The sequence below is a fragment of the Maylandia zebra genome, linkage group LG20 (genome assembly GCF_041146795.1).
Source record: "Maylandia zebra isolate NMK-2024a linkage group LG20, Mzebra_GT3a, whole genome shotgun sequence".
Taxonomy (NCBI): Eukaryota; Metazoa; Chordata; class Actinopteri; order Cichliformes; family Cichlidae; genus Maylandia; species Maylandia zebra.
The window spans coordinates 37137656-37150069 of NC_135186.1; the positions used below are offsets into that span (position 1 = coordinate 37137656).

The 12414-nt window shown below is 44.0% G+C and overlaps 1 protein-coding gene across 2 annotated transcripts in view; it reads left to right on the top strand.

The window, feature by feature from the left end:
• LOC101466206 (PDZ domain-containing protein 4) overlaps nt 1-12414 on the top strand; it is a 48513-nt gene that overhangs the window by 22522 nt on the left and 13577 nt on the right. For both annotated transcript variants that reach the window (XM_004567551.3, XM_076878448.1), the window contains 6 exons: nt 5045-5098; nt 6771-6873; nt 8634-8874; nt 9009-9093; nt 11169-11267; nt 12001-12063. In XM_004567551.3, the coding sequence (XP_004567608.3) occupies nt 5045-5098; nt 6771-6873; nt 8634-8874; nt 9009-9093; nt 11169-11267; nt 12001-12063 (645 nt within the window). The remainder of the gene's footprint in view (nt 1-5044; nt 5099-6770; nt 6874-8633; nt 8875-9008; nt 9094-11168; nt 11268-12000; nt 12064-12414) is intronic.

Sequence of the window (12414 nt, forward strand, 5' to 3'; positions counted from 1 at the left end):
ATGTATGTGTAGAAATTAGGGACCTGTCCAAAAACAGGTGGATGCAGACTGACCACAGAGGCTGAGCATGCCGCGGCAGCAGCCCTCCTCTAAATGAAGTCAGTTCTCCACTGAGGGCCTCTTTGTAGTTTCCACTAATCTTCAGGTCTATTCTTCAAACCTCAGCTTGACTGCTATTAGACTCTGAAAGTCCAGATAACTGAAAGAGGTGAGAAAGAGAAATCAGAGTGCCATTCACTCCTTTTTTCATCTTCTTTGTCACCCATCCCCCATTTTCTCTCTTTCTACTCCTCATTTTTCTTGCAGTTTGTCCTGATTTCATCCTCCATCTCCTCTTTCTTCCTCTCTGACCGCTCCCGTCTCCTCCTGCTGCTCTCTCTCTCTCCCTCGGGTATGATTATAGTATCTCTGCTTTCCCCTCGGCGTGCTCTGAAATGAAAAATGGATCCCTCACACATCTCTCTCGCCTGTTTGTGTGTTCATGCGCTATAGAGACCGGGTGGGTGAAAAAGATAAATGACAGGAAAATGTGTTCATGTGGAACTAGTTCTGCGTGTGTGCTGATAGATGTGGTGGAAGTGTGTGTTGATGGCATCAGTAAATAGTTAATGAGCAGAGAGAAGAAACGTGTTGAAGCCCCAGGAGCTGCTGATGCAAACGGAAACACTGAAAACACGGCAACAACAATGCAGAACAATAAAAGGAGTCACCGGCGGCTCCACGTGCCACGACGATCAGAGCAGCTTAAAGCTGATGGCAGTCATTTTACTCAAAAGCCCAGCAGGCCTGTAAAGTCTCAGCGCACCGTCTGCTTCAGTGGCAGCTTTTACTCGTCTCTACTTTCGCTCTAATCAGTTCTGCTGCCTGTTTGCACGTCAAGTCCCATGTCAGACTCGGCTGTGACGGCCGTTTGTGTCAGCTGGTAAACGTTGAGCCCAAGTGCAGGAATAATAGAGTCCAGTCATCCTTTTAAAGGTTTGTGTTCTTCACATGCCTAAAACTGCACTCTTCATGCTGAGCTTCCTGTGATGGATTTAGGGTTGGGGTTTTGTTAATTTGGTGTTATGGTACTATCACGTCATTAAGATAAGATGGGGCCTTTTATGTGAGCAGAAGGATTGTAAACCCGATTCTGTTTATGGGAGAACACATTTGTTTTTCTCGACAAACTGAACCTGCTGCGCCTATTAATTAAAAAGGAACACATCATGTGTTCTTTGTTAATATTGGCTGAAGAAGTCAGGAGCCAAACAGCAAAGGAGTCTCCCCCACAGGGTTAAAAAGGATGATTTTAGGAATGCTTTCCACTTGTTGAATACAATCAATAATCCATCTTAAACACAACAGGCTTCTGATGGAGTTTCATCCAGCTGAACTGAAAGCTCCATCGGATGTCGGGGTTCTCTCACGGGAAAAGTAGAAGGGCTGTTTCCAACAAAAGGCAACAGTCAGCTCTTTTCTCTCATTCAATTATTAATTTCACACTCCACTTAGCTGTGATTTCTGTCCGCCTAATGTGGCAGAGCCCAGTCGGGACGAGTATTGTCATCGTCCTGTAGCCACACGTGCACGCCGCCGTAATGAGCCGGAGCGCGGCGGGGGGGGGGGGATGTTTTGAGTGCTATAATTATCATGGACAAGAAAATCACACACTCAGAGTCAAGTTCCACATCCACACAAACAAACACAGTGACGCCAGCGTGCTCACCAGCCGTGCCATCAGAGGCGACAGCTAAGACGCACACGTCGCTCAACTTAAAAACCAAAAAGCAACTGTTTAAATATTAAATCTGCAACGTGAAATAATTAACTAGAAACATTCTGCCTTAAAACTTCTTTACTTTATTTAAATGTGAAACATTCAGAGTCATATAAAAGGACTTAATGGTGCTCTTCAAAAAAGTCCAACTCGCTCAGTTATTTTCCAACAAGCGTTAAAACACAGGACACTTAAACATGAGCTCATAGCCTTTGTACAACACACTAAAGAGCAAATGTTTGTGTCCCATATGCACACGCACACACACACACACACACACACACGCACACACACGCACACACGCACGCACACACGCACACACACACACGCACACACACACACACACACACACACACACACACACACGCACACACACGCACACACACACACACACACGCACACACACACGCACACACGCACACACGCACACACACGCACACACACACACACACACACACACGCACACGCACACACACGCACACACACACACACACGCACACACACACGCACACACGCACACACGCACACACACGCACACACACACACACACACGCACACGCACACGCACACACGCACACACACGCACACACGCACACACGCACACACGCACACACACACAGAAATGTTTTTAGTCAGTGCAGAGATTCCAGGCAGGCGTGTTTAATGGGAGATGAAACACACAATAACAGTGAGAGCCTGATAGATGATTGTGATTATTGACTGGATATTGACCGTCTCAAGCCTCATGTTCACTGACAAACACGTACAGATGCGCGTGCGCGGACACACACACACACACACACACACACACACACACACACACACACACACACACACACACACACACACACACACACACTGCCAGACAACCTGCAGAGGGCATGTAATGCATAACAATTAGCTCTGAAACAAAGGCAGGGAGGAGGAGGAGGAGTGTGTGTCTGTGTGTCTGTGTGGGTCCATGCATGTGTTCATGAGCTGGTGTGTCTCACCTGGAAGTAGCAGGTTAGGCTGTACGTTTAGTTGCTTCCTGCATGTGTGTCTCCAGGCATTAGTTTGATGAGTGTGTGTCTGCACACATTAATCTGATGAGTGTTGACTCCAGCACGCCTGAGCAGCTAATAGATACAGTGCATTAATTATTACAGCACATACCTGTAGAAACACTGAACATTCTCATAAATAATTACCTGCATGTTCATTTCTAAGCAGGTGTTTCCTTTAATATCTCCCCCCGAGTGACGGCTGCACACCCTCTGTTCTGCTTACAGCTGTATTACTTATGCTAATGTGTGCAGCTCATTGCGTAAATGCTTGTCACGAGCTGTTGATTGAGGCGGGAGCCAACTAGAGGTGAGCGGCTAGCTTGTAAATTGGCGTCTGTTCTGCCTTAAGTGTGCAAAACACTGTGTGGGTTTCATTTGACAGTTTGTGTGCTGTAACATGTGGCACTACACCTGAAGTCTGGACGTGGAGCAGGTCCCATCATAATGTCCACCATGAGGTTACTTAGTGGTAATGTTTTCACCAGGGCTAAAAATGCTAACAGGAACGATGCTGCACTTTGTGACATCACATGAAAACAGGTTTTCTGCTATTTTATATTTTTGTGCAAAATGCTACAACAGCCATGTTTGCACATCTTCCTGCTGCTGACTGATCACTAAATGGATGATAATTGTCTGATAATTATTTAAAACAGCATCAATAAGCAGAAATGCTTCATGAATGAACTCAGTGTAAAGCTCATGGTTCACTGTGAACAGATCGCCAGCCCCTCCCAGGGCTAACACAGAGAGGGCACCATTCATGCTCACACCCATGACTGAGTACTGTGAGCCAGAGAGAACCCACACAGCCGGCCCGTGGATTCAAACCCAGGACCGTCCTGCTGTGAGGCAGCAGAGGCGCTTTTCTGATGTCATCTGAGCCTTTTGGTTCAGTTTGTAACGTTGAGGGTGGCGTCTTCCTAACACTGCATGAATAGCTTAAAATGACTGAAGGCTACCCTCAGAGTACAGGATAGGAGTACTGCGTGTTGTTCCCGAACAATAACTTGAAAAAATACCAGTTATGAATAATTCCAAAAGTAATTAAACTGCAATTAATTGAGTAAAAATACACAGATGGAGAAAAAATGTTTAGTGCAGGTGAAGATGTTGAGTTTCAGATGTTGAAAGGTGAGAAAACTGATTTGTGATAGAAAAGCTGAACACAGACAGGAGCGACGTCCTGTTTGTGAGACGCCTCCTTTTCTGATCCAGACCAAAACAAAAACCGGGAGAAGTGTTTGATCACAGCTCTCCAACAGCGACACCAAAAATCCACAAAGATCCTCAGTGGAGCAGAAGCTCCTGTTTTAAGCTCAGCTTGTCAGAAAGATTCTGTCGAACATGGCTATAAATCTGTAAAGTGCCAGAGCACAAAGGCAAAACAGTGGTTTGCCATCATCTTAGTGACGTCTATTCGACTCATTTCCAGCACATCATAGCGCTCCGGGTACTTCGACTTGCTCCCACAGTCCAAAGACATGCAGTCAGGTTACACGGTGATTCTCTACAGGAGTAAATGTGACTGTGAATGTTTGTCTGTGGCTCTGTGTCAGCCCTGAGACGCTACCTGACTAAGGTGTGCCCCCAGCCCCAGACAGGCTCCGCCCCCACACGACCCTGAATTGAATAAGCAGAAGAAAATGAATAGATGGATGTAATGCTCCTTTAGTGCAGCCCTCAGTTCAGCCTCTCGTCTTCTCTTCTTTTGTTTGGCTGCTCCTCACAAACAGCAGGTGGGTGGAGCTTCTTACACCACCTCACGATGACATCACACAGATCAAAAAGCAGAAGTGTTTCAAGCAGTCAGACAGAGTACTTCTACACACACTGACCGCATCATTATTACAAATGCATAAAATCAGCAACAACATAGCTGTGCGTCCAGTTTGTAACAAAATACAGAAAAACATTTATTTACGTTTATTTTATTTTTAGACGTCATTTCATTGTTAAAAACATTAGACCCTGATTGTGTTTGTGCGCCTTTTATTTCATAGCCTTTATAAAATAACAGGTGGAAAAATGAAATATTTGAGTGGTTTTTAAACACAGTGCAGCCAATGAGGAATGTTACACCTAAAATGTGGAAAACCCTTCGGAAACATTAAATCTCTCCATGTGTTAGACAAGAAAAGAAAAAAAAGGAATTTTGTCTCGTTTTCTGTTCCTGGACAAACTCCAGGGCGTCTCTGTGACCTCACTGACCATCAGTCTGTGTCTTTCTCTCTCTTAGCAGAAAGGCTGGAGTAGCTCCCTGCGGCCGATGGACAGACACGGAAACGTAAAGGTAGATCTCACTGCTGCCATCCGTCAGCTTCCAGTGATCCTCCTCCGTGTCTGACTTCTCTTCCTCTTTGCCTGCTGTCCCGCTTCCCTCCATCCGCCTTCTATCTGTCATCTTTAATACGGTTCCACTCCCATAAAGCTGATGACAGATAGAGAATATTTCCTCCCACTCTGCCGCCTACACAGTTTTTAATAACTGATTTATCGGAGGAAGGTCTGATAAGTGTGCGCCAGCTCTCTGAGCAACCAGAAGCTCTCTTTCATGTTTCCACATCTACATTTTAAGCTTTCTGTATTCACTGCCTCCATGTTTCAACACCTTCCTTTACTCTTACAATACAGCTTCCACCTCTGATTCCAAAACCTTTAATCTCACAGGAACAACATTTTAAATAAAAAGCCCTCAGTAGAATATTACACAGTGACAGGTGGAAAGACTTGGCTTAGAATATTTTATTAAAGAATAAATGAGCAGAGTGTTTTCTTCAGTTTTCTGTTGGGCTCTGTCACCGTTTCTCTTTAATAAGATCAGAGAGGTTCAAAGTTCAGTAAGTGACCGAGCAGCAGTCATTCTAAACAGAACCCACCAAGAAAGTTCCCACCTCGTCCACTCACAGCTCGGGTCCTCTACCAGAGGCCTGGGAGCTTGAGGGTCCTGCGCAGTATCTTAGCTGTTCCCAGGACTGCGCTCTTCTGGACAGAGATCTCCGATGTTGTTCCCGGGATCTGCTGGAGCCACTCGCCTAGCTTGGGAGTCACCGCACCTAGTGCTCCGATTACCACGGGGACCACCGTCACCTTCCACATTTTTCTCGAGCTCTTCTCTGAGCCCTTGGTATTTCTCCAGCTTGTTCCTTCTTCCTGATGTTGCTGTCATTGCGAACCGCTACATCAACTACGGCCGTCTTCTTCTGTTTGTCTACCACCACTATGTCCGGTTGGTTAGCCACCACCATCTTGTCCGTCTGTATCTGGAAGTCCCACAGGATCTTAGCTCGGTCATTCTCCACCACCCTTGGGGGCATCTCCCATTTTGACCTCGGGACTTCCAGGTTATACTCGGCACAGATGTGCCTGTACACTATGCCGGCTACTTGGTTATGGTGTTCCATGTATGCCTTGCCTGCTAGCATCTTGCACCTGCTGCTATGTGCTGGATTGTCTCTGGGGCATCTTTACACAGGCTGGGGTCCTGCCTGGTGTGATAGACCCCAGCCTCTATGGATCCGTGCTCAGAGGTTATATATACACATATATATGAAGCATAGTGAAAAACACCACAACATTAAACACATCCAGTATTAGTGAGCTTTTAACAAAGATAAGCATCAGATTAGATGTTGATTCTTCATACAAGAAAATAGTTTAACACAACTCAAAGAATAAAAAGATCCTGATTGAATTAAATAAAGTAGAATTTATTCTTTTCTTTTTTCCTCCTTGTTTTAAATGTGTTTTTGTTTATTGATTTTAATCCAAATGCATGTCCATGAGTTTGGCTAAAGGCTGTTTGAGTTCTTTTTCATCAGCCTCTGATATGATGCTAAATTATTGTGTCTGCATACATTTCATCACCGTCTCTGATTTTTGTTTTCCTTGTGAACTTAATTTATTCTTCATGCGTTCATTGTCTGCATATAAATGAAGCTGGATAAACCTGCATTCTTCTTTAGCTCAGAGGAAGAAGACCCTCTCAGCTGCCGCTAGACCAATCACAAAACTCCCAGGAGCCTTTGAGCCAGTCTGGGCTGGGGTGCAAAAGTCACAGGAGGAAAGGTAAACAGTTTATCAGATATTAGACGCATGCAAAAGCACAGACCGTGTCAGTGCTTTTACCTGCTTCTTTCACAGGTGCTTCCTCCTGTCTTTGAAGTTTTGTGTTTCTGTCAGACACAAATCCTTTTTCCTTTCTTTTCCCGTCTCATCCTCACTTCTCTTCCTCACTTTTAGCCCAAACCACACTTAATGCTCTCTCTTTCACCGTTCCCATATTCTTGCCTCATTACATCTCAGCTAATCTTTTCATCCTTTTCTTTTCATTCTGCCTCATTTAAGCTAATGTTGTTGTGATATTTTATCTGTCTCATCTTTCTCCCTCATTTCTTTAAACTTTTCATCTCTCTCGCTCTTAGCATCAAATATTCGTGTCATTGCTGCAGTTCAGCCATCTTTTCTGATGTAACTGCAGCGTTTTAATATCCGTGCCTCTGTTTCACTATCACTCACGTCACCTGCCTCCTTTCAAGTCTGCTCACTTCAGTTACTCGAGCAAACAGTTGCTGATGAAAACACATGTATGCAATATTGTGCAATATTACTATGAAAAACATACAGTCACCTGTGAGCCACACATGATGACGGTGGGGAAAAAGAAAAGACCTCCATCAGTAGGTAACATTTCAGACAACTGCAAAGTGAAAGCAAGGCGATCGAAAGGTCCCACAGCCAGTGAACGCATCTACTGCCACTTGGTCCTTTCATATGAGTCAGTTAGCCCGATTAGGCTCTAAATCAGCCACCACAGCAGGACTTAGTGAAGGCCAGTATCATGGTTTGATTCAAAACCTTGTGACCGGGAGGGGTGAGAGAAGGAAGACAGGATAAAAGACTTATAAATGTAATGCAGCTGTTATTGAGGGCGGAGAGGTGATTTGTGTTTGTGAGCAAATCTCCAGCAGATAGAAAAGACAGTCCAGGTCTGATGTGGACGAAAATGTTGGTGAGCAACAGATCACAGGTGCAAATAGTCTGTAAATGCTGGGAGTCTGGGTTCATGGTGTTCTACAAAAAGGTGAGATTTCCATTTCTCTGTAGAGCTTCTGAAGGTCAGCTGAGTAAATCTGAGAAAAAGCAAAGCCTGAAATGTGAAGGCAGCGTTTGGCTTCAGATGGACTGCTACTTTGTGTGATAGCAGGACGTCTGAACTCTTCATCATGTTAGACGCCACCTCTGAAGGTTGTAGCTCAAAGCTACTCCTTTGATTTCGCTGACCTGATCATGCACCACCAACCTGGGACTCTCCACCGTTTGACCCTAGAACTGAAGAAGCTTCTCGGATGAGAGGTGAAACGTTTTCAAGCAACTTAAAGAAGTCCGGATGCTTTTCTTTCCAAGCTCCTTAGAAAACATTCTCAGGTTCACAGTTGGAAGAGTAAGACAAAGACAAAATGAAAGGTTGGAGCTAGAAGTGACCAAAAGGATAGGAGTGTGTAGCCCAGTTAACATTTATTTCTGCTATAAAGTCAATCATTCTCATATTAGAGTCTAATGAGGAAGGGCAGTTTCTAACACGTCTACGTCAGTTACACTTTTCACATCTTTCTGCTGTACATGATAAGCCTGGGTTAGCAATAAGCACCCCAAATTATAACTACTTGTTTGGATACAGTTTGTTTGGACGTGGTTCCATGTGGGACATCTTCAAATCATCACAAAATATTATAACGTGTAAATTTCAGTTTGTCCCAAGAGTTTCAGTTTAAACTCGGCTCCGCTCCGTCATCTGTGCTCCTGAATCTCCTGCGTCTCCTCCTCAGGTACGTTGGTGTGCGGAAACGGGACGGTCAGCTCCTCCGTCTCTTCTGTTGCCATGGTGGCGATCCCTGACTGTGTTGACAATGCAACGCAGACTGACATCAGTTTCCAGAACACTCTGACCCTGGGGAGAAGCAGAGGTCACCACCACCACCATGGTGAGGGAGGCTCCTCCTCTCCCCCACCACCTCCTCCATCACCTCCCCTCCCTCACCTGGCAGTGCCGTACGAGATCAATGAGTTGTACGTTCTGACTCGTGGTCATTTCTTCACACTAAAACAACATTGATTTAAAACTTTCCACACATTCCACAAATGTCTCAAACACTGGACACGATGGTGATCGGTTCCTCTGTCCCCCACCTCTCTGTCTCCAGCTGTGTGTTTGAATACAACGACCCCAATGACTACTTTGATGTATCCAACCACGAGGTGGACAGGCAGGATGACCTGGAATATGAGGTGAGAAAGCGTCAGCTGCATTTCCAACAACCAAATGACACAAAATGAAAATGCTCCAAAAATTCCTTCGGCAGTTTTTCCCATTCACTAACACAATGGTTGTCAACCTTTTTCAAGCACTGGGCCCCATCCTGAGAGGAACCTCCACATACCCAGAGGCAAATTTCTGACTCCATGAAAAATATATGCACAAAGCCACATGCAAGTCACTTATCCTGATGAATATGTCTGGAATATAAAGCAGGGCTCCCAGCTGTGGTTCATCATGTCAGCTCAGAGCAAAGACTCAATTTTCATGCATTTTCAATCACGTGTCTCCCCTGTGAAAGCAAGACAGAAGATACCATTCACTGTTTCACTGCATGTGAAGGATATCCAGAATAAGACTGAAACACATTGGTTGGCCTGGCTGTGTTCACATTTTAATTTGATCCATATGAGCCACACAGTGGATGAATTTGACTGCAGCGTAGGAGACGGTAGTTTACGTCTCCGAGACAAATCTTTGTTCGTTGGTCTGGAGATAATTTTGCACAACTGATGCATATTAAGACTTAAAGTAGCACACTCTCTATTTGAGTCCAAACTAAACTGTCTACTGCGCTCACTCTGCATGCACCTTTGTGGGCGACATTTCCATCGATCCACATTTTCTGTTGCTCATCCAGGACGGGTTTCAGCAGTCGCCTCCAGCTGTTCTGGTGGGACACCGAGCTGCTCCCATCCCTGTCCAGTGTGCCTTTGAGCCTCCTCCCTGCTGACCTCAGCCTCACATGACTGCGGTGTAGTTCATTAGTACTCTGATACTAGTCTGTTTTTAATTTATGAAATTAACTTGTGTATAATATTTATCAGTATCAGATTTAGTATTTTTGCATTGTCCTTTTCTCATGGTGGAACCAGTTAAATGATCATTCTTTTAAAGGGAGCATGAAAAAAGACGAGGAAGATGTCAGAGACGAAAAAAATCACTTGAAGTAAAAAATATAAGAATTCAGACATTTATACCTGTGCAGCAACAATCAGGCCATCGAGAGCAGGACTGAAACAAAATGACTTATTTTGTGAGTAAAGGTCAGATCCGTCATATTTTTGGTGTGACTGACTAATGAGCCGCTGTTTTAGGCTGAATGGACGCTTTTCTTTGTTTCTGCTTCACTGGTTTGACTGTTTCCTCAGACAAATGACAGTTTGGTCATTAGAGAGGTCAGCAAAGTGGAAACGTCTTTTCCAGCTGGTATATCAGAGACTTCCTCTGTCATTCAGTTCTTCAAATTACAATCGTTAGATAGCGTGCCCCCTTACTTACATCCTTATCTCCAGATTTAATTGCCTTCCTTGAATTTCATCCTTCATTTCCTTCCTAAATCACCTTCTCCTCTCTGTCCATTTCCTCTGTTGATGCCCTCCAGCTAAAACCAGTGAGGTGATTGCTGGATATATGATGGTCTTAACTGGTCTTTACAAGCCTCATCCTATTATTGATGGTTTGCGGTGGTCTTTGAAGAGCGCTCACTTGCTCTGTCTGCTCAGTTTTATCCTTCAATAAGGTTTCTGTTCAAAGTCAGTTCGATCAGACATTTTAATCGTTTTTATCCCATTTCTCTGACCTCATTATCGCTCCTAACCTTTTTATTTGCCCTCTTGTTCCCCTCACAAACATGGATGCTCTCACCCTTCAACATATTTGTCACGTATCAATTATTAGCAAGTTCTGTGTGTCAGCGTATGAAATACAGTGAAAGAACAGACAACACAAACTTTATCTGATCAGGTCTGTGTGAAGTTTCAGGTTATGGGTCAGTAACTTTAGAAAAGCATTTGGGTCTCTGTTAGAGTGGATGGACTGAGAGCCTCAACGGTTTTTCAAATGTTCAGATACAAAGAGCAGTGAGATTTTTCATGTTGGACCGTTTCAGCTTTACACTGAGCTGTAAAGGAGACGGGAGCCACTCAGATAATATTCATGATAATAGCTGCTTCACACTTGCAGAATCAACAAACAAACAAAGCTACGTGAAGAGCTGCGAGGCTCACCAGGAAGCATCTAACAGTGTTACCTGTGTTTCCTGCAGGAGGTGGAGCTGTACAAGTCCAGCCAGCAGGAGAAGCTGGGTCTGACGGTCTGCTACAGGACGGATGATGAGGAGGATCTTGGCATTTATGTTGGGGAGGTAACAGGAGACAGGAACCTATCTTCTTTTAGCCCTTTATTTGAAAGTCATTAGTGCATTTACTAATTCACTCTCTAAACTCACTCTAGTAGTTTTTCTGTACATCATTTGGTAACACTTTATAACACAACCCTTGAATAAGGTGCAAGTACCCTGTACTTATGTGCAGTTTGAGGGCAGCAAGTCAGGCTTTTGCAGAAAACAATAAAACAAGTACACTGTAAGTATCCTGTAGTTTCTATGGTGTGCTTTGTGTTATGCAGTGACTAAGGTTCTAGTATCCTGTACTTATGATTTTACAGGGTACATGAGATGTAAAATGGGGAAATATTGCTTGATTTTCTGGAAATTTACCATGAAATGACCCAGTGCTTAAAATGTTATTTTTTTGTTATTCTTTTATTGTTTCCTGTAAAACTAAAAACAAAACTGTGCATAATCACAGGGTACATGTGGTCTAACAGCGTAATTATTTTATTGTTTCCTGCTAAAACCTGACTTGCTGCCTGCAAGTACAGGGTACCTGCGCCTTATTCACGGTGTTCTACAGTGTTACCGCTCATTTAATGCATCCATTTAATGACTTCATTCATTACTTCTTAGAACCAGCCTCTCCTAATTTCTATTAATTAGGCCAGCCTATAGTGACTTACTCATGTATTTATTAATTTATTATTAATGCATCTCTTTCCTAACTTATGAGGTAATGTATCACTTCTCACTTTCATGCGAGGTTAATCCAAACAGCATCGCAGCCAAGAACGGACGCATCAGAGAGGGCGATCGAATACTGCAGGTACGCAGACTCAAAACAAAAGGGAGGTGATTAAGAAACACTTCCACACTTTCTACAGAGCACAGTTATTAATAAACACAGGTGTTGTTTTTAACTGATTTGAAATTTTGAGTTTCGTCCTTCAGGTAAGTCAAAAACACGTCCTCCAGAAATAAAGCACAAACGTGTCCTCTCCCAGATTTAATGACTGTGAGGGTTAAAACAGACTCAGATCGAACTATGTAAATTTATACCTGCGACCCCTGGGACACTTCTGTCCAATCAGAGCGAGCTGTCAGCAGCCCAGTTACTGCTTCCCTAAAAATAGACTGCCAGAGAGAAATGGTGGGGGAGACAACATGTCACCCTGCG